Source organism: Nelumbo lutea, chromosome 2, assembly GCF_056320005.1.
Source record: "Nelumbo lutea isolate HS-2025 chromosome 2, American lotus-T2T, whole genome shotgun sequence".
Classification (NCBI taxonomy): domain Eukaryota; kingdom Viridiplantae; phylum Streptophyta; class Magnoliopsida; order Proteales; family Nelumbonaceae; genus Nelumbo; species Nelumbo lutea.
The window spans coordinates 72,381,950-72,395,323 of NC_142685.1; the positions used below are offsets into that span (position 1 = coordinate 72,381,950).

The 13,374-nt window shown below is 45.5% G+C and overlaps 1 protein-coding gene across 1 annotated transcript; it reads left to right on the forward strand.

Annotated features, from left to right (window-relative positions):
- Positions 1-7,749: 7,749 nt before the first annotated feature.
- Positions 7,750-10,614, forward strand: LOC148871489 (Pentatricopeptide repeat (PPR) superfamily protein). The gene is made up of 2 exons (XM_088973822.1): positions 7,750-7,870; positions 7,955-10,614. The coding sequence occupies exon 2, from the start codon at positions 8,006-8,008 to the stop codon at positions 10,610-10,612; it is 2,607 nt and encodes an 868-aa protein (XP_088829948.1). The 5' UTR covers positions 7,750-7,870; positions 7,955-8,005; the 3' UTR covers positions 10,613-10,614.
- The last annotated feature ends 2,760 nt before the right edge of the window (positions 10,615-13,374 follow it).

Genomic DNA, 13,374 nt, shown 5'->3' on the forward strand with positions numbered 1-13,374 from the left:
GAACCTAGAACCTGAGTCGATAAGAAGTTGGGCGCAGTTCACACAAGCCTTCACGTCCCACTTCGTTACCAGTAAACGGTATCCACGAACTAAAGAGAGCCTCCTCAGCATAGTGTAAAGAGAGGGAGAGTCCATCCGGGCATCAAGCGGTTCAACGATGCTTGTATGCAGATACCGTGCTTGAACCCCGCCGTGCGCCTTGCAGCAGCCAAGAAAGGCGTGACACATAAGGAGTTCAAGTGGCACATGGTCGTCAACCAACCAATGACCATAACCGAATTTCATAAGCTCGCGGACAGGTTTATAGCCACTGAGGAAGAGATCAACCAGAAGGGCGAGGGCACGCCCAAAAAGAGGAAAAGGGAAGGGGAGTCTTCCAGTCAAGGGGACAGCCGAAAGAAAAATGTTGTTGGTCAGGGGGCCAAGCCGGGTCAGTCGTTTCAAGCTCCCCCGGCGGACCGAACTGATTACACCCCACTAAACGCGCAGTGGACCAAAATCTTGATGGTTATCAAGGACGCCCCGTACATGAAGTGGCCACCTCATTTGAAAGGGAATCCCAATGAAAGAAACAAGAATCTGTACTACAATTTTCATAGAGATCACGATCATAGTACTGGAAATTGTAAAACCTCCATGACGAGATTGAGGAGCTCATCCGTCGCAGGTATTTAAGAAATTTTGTACATAATAATAGTAATAGTAATAACAAAGCAGGTCGGCAAGGGGGGCACGGTAAGGATGCTCCCGAGTCCAGCAGCAGGCCGGCCGAACAGCCACAGAGGCAACCTCCGGAAGAGAGGCCGGTTCGGGGGACCATCCACATGATAGTGGGAGGCTCGATCATTGCGGGTTGTACTTCGGCAGCGACTCGAACGTCAGTTCGTGAGGCCGCCTGAGAAGAGCAGAACCCTTCAAAGTGGCTGAGGACAGAAGAGCCAATTTTCTTCACAGAAGATGACGCACGAGGGGTTCACTACCTCCACAATGATGCACTTGAGATAAAGTTGAGGATCAACGACTTTGAGGTCAGACGCGTACTTGTCGACTCAGGCAGTTCGGCCGACATCCTCTTTAAAGCTGCGTTCGACCAACTTCAGTTGCAGAGAAGTGACCTAAAGTGGGCCGTTGAGCTCAACAACAAGCCTCTGAGGCAAGTCTTACTTAAGCCCGAGGTCTTTGGTCGATTGACGAAGTGGGCCATTGAGCTCAGCGAGTACGGCCTCCAGTACAATTCGCGAACTGCCATCAAGGCCCAAGCCTTAGCAGATTTCATAGCCGAATGCACATTCAGTTCCGAAGCCCTCAGACCAGTTGAGCACAAGGCTCCCAGCTCAAGAGAATTTGAAGCTCCCAGGCCAGTCGAGTCCGAACCTCGTGAGGTAGTAGCCAATGTGGCATCTCTCCTAGTTCGGCCAACCTCGAGTTGGGATGAGGAACCCTGGATCCTTCACATAGATGGCCCCTCAAACCAACAGGGCAGCGGAGTCGGAATAGTTTTGCACGGCCCAAGTGGCACGAAACTGGAGTACGTGCTATGGTTCGAGTTCGCGGCGTCTAACAATGAAGCGGAGTATGAGGCATTGATAGCTGGACTGGCCCCAGCCAGGGAAGTAAAAGCAAAGCACATCATTATCTGCAGTAACTCCCAGCTCGTGGTCAACCAGGTCACTGGCAAGTACGAAGCTCACGAGCCAACCATGACAGCTTACTTAGCCAAAGTCAGAGAGGCCCTGCTCAACTTCTAGTCACACTTTGTCAGGCAAATCCCAAGGTCGGAGAACACTGAGGTTGATGCCCTGTCCAGATTAGCCAGCGCTAGCGACATCACCATGAGAACCATGTACATAGAGGACTTGCCTCGGCCTAGCATTCTCGGGGGGGCAGAGGAGGTTGCTTCCATCGTTCAAGCAGAGTAGAGCTGGATTGTAGATCGCAATGCATCCAGAAGGGTGCAGCGCCAGGCAGCCAAATATGTCATGATAGGCGAACGACTATACCTGAGATATTACACACTCCCTTATCTGTGTTGTTTGCGACCTACCGAAGATGAGCTCGTACTCCGCGACACTCATGAGGGATTGTGCGACGGACACTTGGGAGGCAGGGCCCTTGCCCAGAAGGCACTTCGATAGGGGTATTATTGGCCAACAATGAAGGCATACACTATTGAGCTTGTTAAAAAATGTGACAAATGCCAGAAGCATGCCAATATTCACTATCAACCTACCGCCGATCTCAAGTACCTCACCAGCCCATGGCCCTTTGCACAGTGGGGGATCGATCTACTCGGGCCATTCCCGCCAGCAACGGGCGGGAGGAAGTTCTTAGTAGTAGTAGTGGACTACTTCACCAAGTGGGTGGAAGTTGAACCCTTATAACAATCACAACTCGGAATGTCCAAAACTTCTTTTGGAAGAACATCGTGTGCTGCTTCGCATTACCTCGGGTATTGATTTTTGACAACGGCAAGCAATTCGAGGACATCAAATTTCAAGACTGGTTTACTTCAATCGCGCACCCTCAAGCAAACGGTTAGGCAGAAGTCACAAACAGAGCCATCCTCCACAGACTGAAAGCACGGCTGGATCGGGCTAAAGGGTTGTGGGCAGATGAGTTACCTAGCGTCCTATAGGCTTACCGGACCACAGGGAAGACTGCCATGGGAGAAACACCCTTCAATCTCACCTATGGCACCGAAGCAGTGATCCCTGCAGAGATCGAGGAGCCTAAGCTGTGACTAGAAGCATACAGTGATCAGACGAATGAAGAGGAGCTCCGTACCAACGTCGATCTACTCGACGAAGTAAGGGACCTCGCGTATATCAGGACTGTAGCCTACCAACAGAGAGTAGCTCGGTACTATAACGCCAGGATCAAGAACCGGAACCTCTGCATCGGTGACCTGGTTCTTCGAAAGGTTATGGTACCTGAGCCCGGTGCTGGCAAGCTTGGGTCTAACTGGGAAGGACCTTACCGAGTGAGACGAGTACTCGAGAAGGAACGTATGAGCTCGAGACTCTTGAAGGGAAACAAGTACCTCGGGCATGGAATATTGTCAACTTAAGACAATACTATCTGTAACAACTAAGTAGGCCACGAGCCACTCCCAAAGCCTAAGGGCCAAAATGCCGAGCTAACACGATCTCGACGCAATAAGACCCGGTCGCCTTTGAGGCACAGACGAACTTCAAAAGTAAACTATAAATCACTCCCAGAGCCTAAGGGCCAAAATGTTGGGCTAACACGATCTCAGCGTAATCAGACCTAGTTGTCTTCATGACATGGGCGGACTTCAAGTGAGGAGTGTAAGCAGCTCGGGCTTAAACCCCGCCAAGCATAGCTTGTTCTAGCACGATGATCGAACTAGAGAATAACCAACGAGCATATAGTTTGGGCACACGTGGTAATTGCTTTGTCGTGCACCATAAAGATGTCTTAAATGGTTTGAGGAACAGTTCAAGGCAACAATTATCGAAGAGTTATACTTCGGGTACGTGGCTCTAATAGTTTGGGTGTTGAGATCGCCTTAGCGAAGTTAAAGCGAGCATATCATACTTGGAAGAAAAAAAGGGAGAACTTTCATTGTCACTTCAAAAAAAAAAGAGAGAAGAAAAATAACGATGCGATAACCGAGCTAAACAGCTCGGGAAAGTCTGACTATCACAGGACACAACCGCCCAACCAAAGACTTGTGAAAGACCAGGTTTACGGCACCTAGAAGCCACCAGAAGTCCAGAGAAACACCGCATCAGGGATCCACCTCCTCATCCTCTAGGGAGTCAGGCTCCTCTTCCTCCGCTTGGTCTGCCATCTCAGGAGACAGACCCTTCATAGTAATGCCATCAAGGTTGAGTCTGGAGAACTTCTTCCGAAAGCGGTACAAACCCGAACCATACTCCACCTGGAGGTCGTGGAATTCCTAGAAGTCTTTGAAATCACAGACCGCTTTCTCTCGTTCAACCTCCACCATCTGATCGAAGTTTTGAGTCCGATTTAGAAGAGTGGACTCTAAGTCCCGCACCTGCTGCTTGAGGAGCTCTCTCTCTCTGCCGCCATCCTCGACAATTCTTCCCTGTAATGCGTGCTCTCTTCAGAAAGCCAGGCGATTTGAGCTTCCTGGTCGTGGACGAGCAGTTTCTGAGACTCGCTCCCCTTGCGAGTGTGATGGAGCTCGCCTCGGATTCAGTCGAGCTCGCCCTGGATCTTCTTGTTAGCAGACCGCTAGTCGAGGGTATCGACACGATGGACGCATGTCTAGAGAGCCATGGCATGGATGGCGGAATTCACCTGCTGACAGAAGAGAAGATCAGAGGATAGCGGAGAGGAGCAAAACAAGAGAGGAAAAGGGAAAGAGGTCACTTACCACCATGTAGTGAGCAGAGGCAAGCGCGGCGAGGTCCCCGAGCTCCATATTCCCCCACTGAGCGACCTTATCGTTAGTGATCGCCTTCCGGCTCCTCCGGCGAGCCACGAGGTAATCATTCACCCCTTCCCTCTTCTCCACTAGAAACCGGGGTTAAGGGTGTGGCTGGAGGGGGTTACCGAGACACTCCCCGTGATGAGGGAGCTCATCCCCTCCGAAGTTAACCCTACTAGTTCCTTCGGGAGGGGGTGCCAGAATCTCGGGCGGAGGGGAGGACAAAACTGGCTCGGCAGACCCGAACTCAACACCTCTTGAGGGGGGAGTCTGGTCGGGGCGTGTCCTCTTTGCGTGGCTCCTTTGATTGCCCGAGAGAAGGTGGCGCGAATCGATACAAGACATAATGGCTGTCAAGAAGAGCATCAGTGTTAGTCCAACAAGAATGAAATATATGCATGCGAATGAGTATGACATCGTTACAGAAACCATGTGACTAAAAGACAACCTACCCGGGCTCAAGCCGGCCTATACGAGCTTCTCCTCGGCTAAGTAGTCCGCGCAAAGGAAGCCTATCGATGCCCAAGACAACATCGTTTTTCGAGTTTCGGGGTCCAGTTCGGCCCTGGGGTCCTGTATGGTGCCCCTCCAAGCAGTTGGGAAGGGCCACCCCTCAGGGTTATGAACCACAAAGTAATCCCGCTTCCAAGCGGGAATCTTATTCGGTAGCTCGTACAAGAGCTTATAGCCAGGACGGGGAGAGAGGTAGTAAAAGCACCTCTCCAGAGGAACCCTAGGAGCAACATTTTTTATACAGAGGATAGAGACAAAAATATCGAGGTCTAGAGGAAGACAGTACTCGTAACACAAAGATATAGTCCCAACCATGTTTCGAATGACGCTGGGATGAAGCTGGTCAATGGTGACGTTAAAGTGATTTAACACCTTTTCTATCAAGGGATGTAGGGGGAGGCGCAAGCCAGCCTTGAGTTGTTCCTGGAAGATTACAATGTCATTAGGACCATGCTTCCAAGGGATGTTGACAGTAGGGAGGCTGTAGACCAGGTCCCCAAGGGGCAAAAGTAGCAGATTAGAGACTTGAGTCTCTCCGCTGTCATGGAGGAAGGGCTGAAAGTTTCGGGCTCCCTCTCCCTAGAAGTAGATGCTACATCACCGGAGGCCTCTCGAGCCTCCGAGATCTGCTCCCAGGCTCCCCCCGAGCTCGAGGGAGCAACGTTATCCTGGCTATCGCCCTAGTGGTAAGTGTGGTATGAGTACCCAGACATGGCTGACAACGATTGGGACTCACTAGAAGAGACGGAACGAAGCAAACTGAGGAATTCAGGTAGACTAGATGAAGTGTGCGCTCTCAGAATCCGAAGACAGCAAGATGGCGTGGGAGAAAATGAGGTCCGAGAGGCCCCCCTATTTATAGTCTCCACCCTTTCAAATTGACGGTCCGGATCAAAGTAGATCCAATGGTCCGTAGGTGCCCTGACCGCACGCCTTCTAAAAATCGAAGGTGATTGGTAGCATGTCTTCCATAATTAAGGTAGCTGCGGCCGCACGACGTTCGGAGGTAAAAGCCACTTCAGCTAATTTTTGGAACTCAAAAAGTCAGGAAAGTCAGAAAATCTCTTGATTCCTGCAAATGCATTAATGTGGGCAGTCAATCAAGTTTGAATTTCGGTCAAATCAGTCCATCGCGCTTCACAAACTCCCTGCGCTAAGGCAGTGCTCTTAGCCCAAGGAGTGGGGGGCAATTGATGGAGGGCGATTTGACTCCACCTATGAAACGATGACACACAGACACTGAATCAGCATGAGCGACAGCTCAGCATTGTAACCTGGTACGACCAAGTGACGGGCCTGCAAAGCAGCTCGCTAAAGGATTTTGCCGTGACGCGAACCCTAGGCTCCCCGAGCTACCTTTGAAGAGATACTTCGAGGCAACCTTAGCTCGCGAGCCAAAGTTATTAGCTCGTCCGAGCTCCCAAACAGACAAGTCATTTCGAGGACCAATTCCACTAAGGGTAATCCTGGAGTGTTCCAAGCTCGCTACAAAATAGCTCGCGAATGAACCGCGCGAGCGCTCTCCAGGAAACTTTTGACTAACAGACTGTACCGATCAGACTGCGCCATATCCCTTACTGATGGCGCAATCCCAGTCCTTTCGGCAGTTTGTGTCCACGTCTCTCAGCAGGCAAAGGCGTGCTTGCCACTTTGGAAACTTGTCACTCACTCGGGTGAGACGTATGCCACAACGGCCACCTGCGCAGCACAGGCAGGTAACGGCTGTGGCAGGAGCCCAGTGGCGGTTATTTCCAACCTGATGTGAGTGTCCCTATAAAAGCCCTCAGGGCAGAAGAGAAACGAGTTATAGAAACCTCTAATCTCTCAAGTATAGTGAGAACGCGCTATCTGCACTCTTCGCCTTTGTCTCCTTCTTGCTTGTCCTTCATAGTACTAACTTAAGCATCGGAGTGTCCCCACTGGGTAAATTCCCCTGGGATTCTTCTTCCTCCTCATCTCAGGTACCCTCTAGGAGCCACGTGAGTGTCAATTAGGAGTGACCGGATCGCGCTACATCAATACCCATATCCTAAATGAGTAAATAACTTTTCCACTTGGGGGGAAGTTTTCAACACTTGAATTAGACAAAAATGCCCTTTTAATAATTGAATTTTATGATTAAAATGGTCATTGATTTATTTATATGGGAAATAAAAGAACATGGGTAAATGCACTTACCCAGATAAGTCTTTCTTAAAAAATAATTACCCAAATAAATAGTATTTTTGGGACAGGGAAATTTAGAAATTCCCTATCTCTAGAGGAGGTGCCTCACTCTAAACCTGCCGGGCTGCCGAGCCATTAGGGAATGGGCCAGGGTGGAGTAGGGGATTTTGGTTATAGGGCAAGGATGAGGAAGGGACTCTAGTTGAAGAGGGTGTGGTAGGGTTTGTTTACGGGAGAAGGGGACTGTTTCTTCATGTCTTAATAAAGGGCAAAACTGCCCTTTCGCTTAAATCGTCAATGAACATGGTGGGAGGGTATAAATAAGTTTGATTGTAAACCACCGGGGCGCCGAGCAAAATCCTTGGAGCCTGCGTGGTAGTCATGCTTTTCAAAACCAGACCGGATAGTAGACGGGAGAATTTTCCATAAAAATTGTTGATTTTGGTCAGCAAGCCGCTGATCAGGTGGTTAGCTGTTCGAAGCGTTTGAACCGTTTTGATCGATTTTCATTTTTTTAATTTTTTTTTATTTTTGTCAGAACGGGCCGACTGTTCGGTTCGAACGGTCGGGCCGTTCGACCCGCTATCCGGACCCTGACCGGTTCGATCTCTGGGTCGGTTTTAAAAACCATGGTGGTAGTTTTAAGATTTGCAAACCCTTCGTCTCGTCTGGTCCTCAGGTGTTGCCGTGCGGACTTGCCGTCTTGGTCAGAGTTCGTCGTGCCGCGGGCCCGAACTCAGGTGAAGTCGAAGTGTCTTCGTTCCTCTGCCGGTCTGCCCTTCGTTTCTCTCTCTTTCTCTCTCCCAATCTCTGCTGTTTTCAGACCACTTAATCCTCTAACGTTTCGGATGCCAGGGCTAGGATGCCATGAAAGCCGAGCTTAAATGATAGGGTTTCTGCGAAAAGATGCTGATACATAAATGCTTAAGATTCGGGTCTTTTACTTCCGAGATATTCAACAAAAGGATTATTGTGTGCTCTTTTTCTTCTCTAAATACGTTATTTCCTTTGACACCAACGCCCCAAGGACCTGGAAATTTGCCAACAAGGGACGTTGCCTTATCCTTCAAGGAATGGTTCAAATTCGGACAAGATCCTTTGATCAGACAGATTTTCAAGATATTGTCTTCTCAAGATGATGCCTTGGCCTCATTGGCGCTCTCTCGATTGGGGCTGCGCCTCACAGAACCATTCGTTTTGAAAGTTTTGGATCATGGGGAAGATGTGTTATTGTGTTTGAAGTTCTTCGACTGGGCTGGGCGGCAACCAGGGTACTATCACACCCGTGCATCGTTCAATGCTATCTTTAAAATTTTATGTAAAAAGAAACTGATGTCATTCATGTTAGATTTTCTAGATACATATACCAAACAGAGGTATATGCACAAGGTCAGATTCCATGATACTGTTATCATGGGATATGCGATTGCTGGGAAGCCAGATGTTGCGCTCAAACTGTTCGCAAAAATGCGGTTTCAGGGGCTTGATTTAGATTCTTTTTCCTACCACGTACTTCTCAATGCGTTGATAGAGGAGAATTGTTTTGACGTGGTTGAGGTAATTTTGAAGCAGATCAGAATGAGGGGTTTTGATAGCGAGGTAACATCTTCTATGGAAATCAAGAGTTTTTGTAAGCAGAACCGGTTACAGGAGGCCTGGGATTTCCTCCATGGGTTGAAGAGTAATAGAAGGAAATTAAGTGAACATGCAGTAGTTGCTCTTGTGAATGCTCTATGTGAGAAGAATAAGTTCGAGGAGGCGGGTCAATTGATGAAGGAGTTTCAGGAGTTCAGTGAAGTCAACATGGATGCCATTTATAGTGTCTGGATTAGGGATCTTGTTAAAGCTGGAAAAGTGGATGGAGCTATTGAATTTATGCAGAGTAAAAGGTTATTAGAAGGATATGTGCCTGGTGTATTCCGATATAATTTTTTGATCTGCAAGCTTCTGATGCAAAACAGGCTCCAGGATGTCTTTGATTTGTTGATGGAGATGCAAGAGAGGAAGTTGTTTCCTGATAAAGTCACCATGAATGCAGCTCTGTGTTTCTTCTGTAAAGCTGGAATGGTGGATGTGGCACTTGAATTTTATAAGTCAAGGTCAGAATTTGGTCTCTCCCTTAATAGTATGGCTTACAACTATCTCATTAATACTCTTTGTGGGGATGGAAGTTTTGAGGAGGCATATCAGGTCTTAAAGAATTCCATTGATCATGGTTACTGCCCTGGTAGAAAAACCTTTTCCGTTCTTGCGGATGCTTTATCGAGGGAGGGGAAGTTGGATAAGCTGGAGGAGGTGGTTAATGCATCCCTGAAGTGGAATATCATGCTAAGTGATGCTGTATATGATAAATATATCACAGCTCTTTGCAAGGCTAGAAGGGTAGAAGATGCTTACCTCATACATGGGGATCTTAATAGACCAAATAAAGTTTCATATAGGGAGAAAACTTATATTAACATGATACGTGGTTTTGTCAAATCAACTAGGGGGGACATGGCTTCCAGGGTTTTGATTGAAATGCAAGAAAATGGGCATACCCCAAAACGGAACTTATATAGAGCTGTCATCCGTTGTCTGTTAGATATGGACAATTCAGAAATCCAGTTTATGAAATTGCTGGAGGTGCAGTTGTCTCGCCATGAACCCGACTGTCGTGATTACAACTTTTTCATTGATGGGGCTGGGCATGCTAAGAAACCTGAGCTGGCGAGAAAAGTATTTGAGACAATGACAAGAAATGGGCTGGTGCCCAATTTGAGTTCCTACATACTGTTGCTGCAGAGTTATCTGAAGAGTGAACGTATATCTGATGCCCTGAGCTTCTTTCGTGATTTGTGCAAGACAAGGAAGATAGAGAGAAAATTGTACAATACCATGATAGTTGGTCTTTGCAAAGCAAGGAAGCCAGATCTGGCACTAGAGTTTGTGAGAGATATGAAGGACAAGGGATTGGTGCCAAGTCTCGAATGTTACGAGGAACTTGTAAAGTCCTTCTGCTCAAATAAGGACTATGATTCGGTGGCAAAGATTATTTGTGACTTAGAGAAAGTTGGTCGTTATCCTTCTTCCTTTATCATCAATGTGCTTTTGTTTCATTCCTTGAATAGCCGGGAACTTTTTGATGCTTGGTCCCGGTCAGGAAATCTGTATGGAGAGGAATCTTCATATGGAAGGTTGACACTTGGTGAGTTGGTTGGTATATTTTCTGCTCAAATCAGAGGGAATCAACATATTGAAAATTTGGATGAAATGATTCAACAGTTCTTTCCACTTGACGTCTTCACATACAATATGTTGTTGAGAAAACTATGCATGAGTGAAACAATGGACTTTGCTGAGAAGTTGTTTGATAGGATGTGCAACAGAGGATATAAACCAAACCGATGGACTTATGACATATTAGCACATGGTTTCTTCAAACATGGTAGGATAATGGAAGGTAGAGAATGGGTGTATAAGATGATTCATGAGGGGTTTTCCCCCACTGAAAGTACAAAACAATTTATGTAACAGGTAATGGCTGAGTTGCATCTTTACATTATTTTATGATTTTTAACATTAAGCAATTTGGGTGCTCTAAACGAAACTATTTATTGTCCTCTTTTTTCTTATGGTTATGGTTGTCTTTTATTTATTTTTTCTTTTGTTCCATGTACATATATGATGAATATATATTTTCTTCTGAAGATAAAGTATAGAATATCAATAAATGAGCAGAACACAAGCAAAGACAATCCATGCACACTATAGGACTGTGCACTAAGCATATACAAAAAAGCAAACCCCCTAAGTGACTATGTACCAACCTACAGGGTTTCTTTTACAAGAAAAAAACTCCATAGGAATGCCTTGAAATGCTCTTTGATTTCCTAGCCAAGAATGAATCATTCCATGAAAGAGCCTTGAAATGCTCTTTGCAAGGAGGGCGTTTAGAGAGCTGGAGGAGAAGCGCTGGGAAAAAGGATAATTTGGTTGAGGAGGCGGATAGCTTTAGCTTAGGAGTGAAGAGGTCCAAGATAGAAGATCAATTGGATTTGTTAGGTTTGCGAAAGAAAGTAGCAAGGGGGTTGAATTTAAAACATTTGAGAACAAAACAGTTGTAGAGTTGTAAAAGATTAATGCCAGTTCTAAAGATGTGGAGGATTTGAAGAAATTCCTAATGCAGTATGACGTTTAGAAGGCATAAAAGCATTTAGATATTCAAGTTTCTAAAGTTTTTGCTGGGTTGAAGGGAGTTTTATTGGGCTTGGGTTGGGCCTAACAAAAAGGTGAAGAAATGCAAAAAAGTCTTTGGGAGACGTAATGAGGTTCTTGCACTAACCTTTGAAGAAGCATAGTAATTATGTAAAGCATTGGGGTCTGGAACTAAGATGTTTTGTGTTTTTGCTATTTTCTTAAGGTTGTTTAGGGATGATGGGTGTGTATGGTTGGTTTCAGTCTATTTTTTTGGGGGGGAGTTTGTCTTTTGGAGTTAGGCTGTGAGTTTGGAGTTAGATTGTAGTTAAGGGTTGTTCTCCTTCTCTTGGGTTACTTATGGTCACCTTTCTTGTGCTTTATTTTTTCTTTTAACAAATTATATTTTAGTACCGAAAAAATGAGCTTTCCTTAACCCCACCTCTTCAAAACCCAATTTTTTTTTAAAAAGCGCAGGCATTTCTTTCAGCCCAAATGGCCTGAAAACAGCAAAAGGCACAAGCCTCCTAACAATAGACCTCCTTTTACTTGCCAATGTTTCTACTAACAGCCAACTGTGCGGAAAATTGACCACTAATTCAGAAATGCATGATTCACTGATTCCTCAGCATCAAATTTATTCCTATATGTGGAAAGGATGATACTCTCTTTGTTCAGCAGCTCTTGAGGGTAAACCACCTTTTCTTTCACCCTTGCAGATAGTAAATTTTCTTGGACTGTATCATTGTCTCTATTCACATAGTCACATGTAGACCTATAGTCCTATACTTCTATTTTGCCTCAACTTATATAATCTGAGATTCTTTTTTTTTTTTTGATAATTTATAATCTGAGATTCTTCATGGATGAGCTTTTCCAGCCCAAGGCCTTTAAAAATATCACTTAAAGAGCATGGATAAAAAAAAGTCTCACTTAAGGAGAAAGAGAGAAATCTTTTGTTTTTTAAACTTATCTTGTTTTGTATTTAATTTTTTTTGTTTAACCAATTCTTCATTTGTATACTAAAATCCAAAATTTTCCTTGGTGTTCCATTCATGGCATGACTATCTGTCACAAAAGCCAATGAATATGTGGAAACCTCCACTCATGTAGGTAAAAAAGTTCGAAGAAACAATATTTCTACTTTTTAGTTGCTCTCACAGCAGAATGCCCAACAAAATCCTCTGATGACATGCCGATGATAGACTCCTATTTTGTGACATATCCAAAGAACAACTACACAATGAAGTGGATTTGCTGAGGTGGTTTGGAATTGTATCTGCAAGTAAATCTGCACAAAAGTGAGCTGGTAGCTGTGGGGGAGGTGCAGGAACTATCCCAATGGGTAGAAGAATGGGGATGTAAGGTGAGAAAGTTAGAATTTGAAAGACCTGAAGGGTGTGGAGCCCCTATTTTAGACCAACAATACATAGGGAGCAAATACTAAAACAGAAGAAGAAAATGAAGAGAAAAAGCGGGGGGCGGAGCCCCTGTTGTAGACCTAGAAAATCTGGTGAAAAAATATTAAAATAAAAGAAGAAACATGAAGAAGAAAAGAAGGGGTGGAGCCCCTGTTTCAGATGCCAATGATGAGAACAAAAAGAAGCTTAAAAAATGCAAGAAATTAAGAACAAAAGAAGGGGGCAGAGCCTCTATTCTAAACCTAGAAAAGCTGGTGAAAAAAATACTAATACTAAAATAAAAGAAGAATATGAAGAATAAAAGAAGGGGCGGTGCCCCTGTTCCTCCCCCTGTTTAGTCAACTCTAACAGTCTTAAATATACCTTGGGCCTTTGTGCAATGGCTGGAAAAGGCAACAATTGAGGAGGAGTAAGTTCACTTCTATGTTATAAAGATTTTAGGTGCTTTGATTATCCAATAAATTTGAATGTGTATGCATTCCATGAGTAATGCAGGTATATACTGATGGCAGAGCCTGATCACATCTTTGTAAATCCTCTCCCTAACTTGTCACATGGAGGATATCCAGCAGCATTCCCATTTTTCTACATCAAGCCTGCTGAAAATGAGAAAATAATAAGGAAGTTTTACCCAGAAGAGAAAGGTCCAGTAACAAATATCGACCCAATTGGCAATTT

What these genes read in the sequence shown, in the direction of transcription:
- LOC148871489 (XM_088973822.1), top strand. Translation starts at nt 8,006, where the DNA reads ATGCTGATACATAAATGCTTAAGATTCGGGTCTTTTACTTCCGAGATA.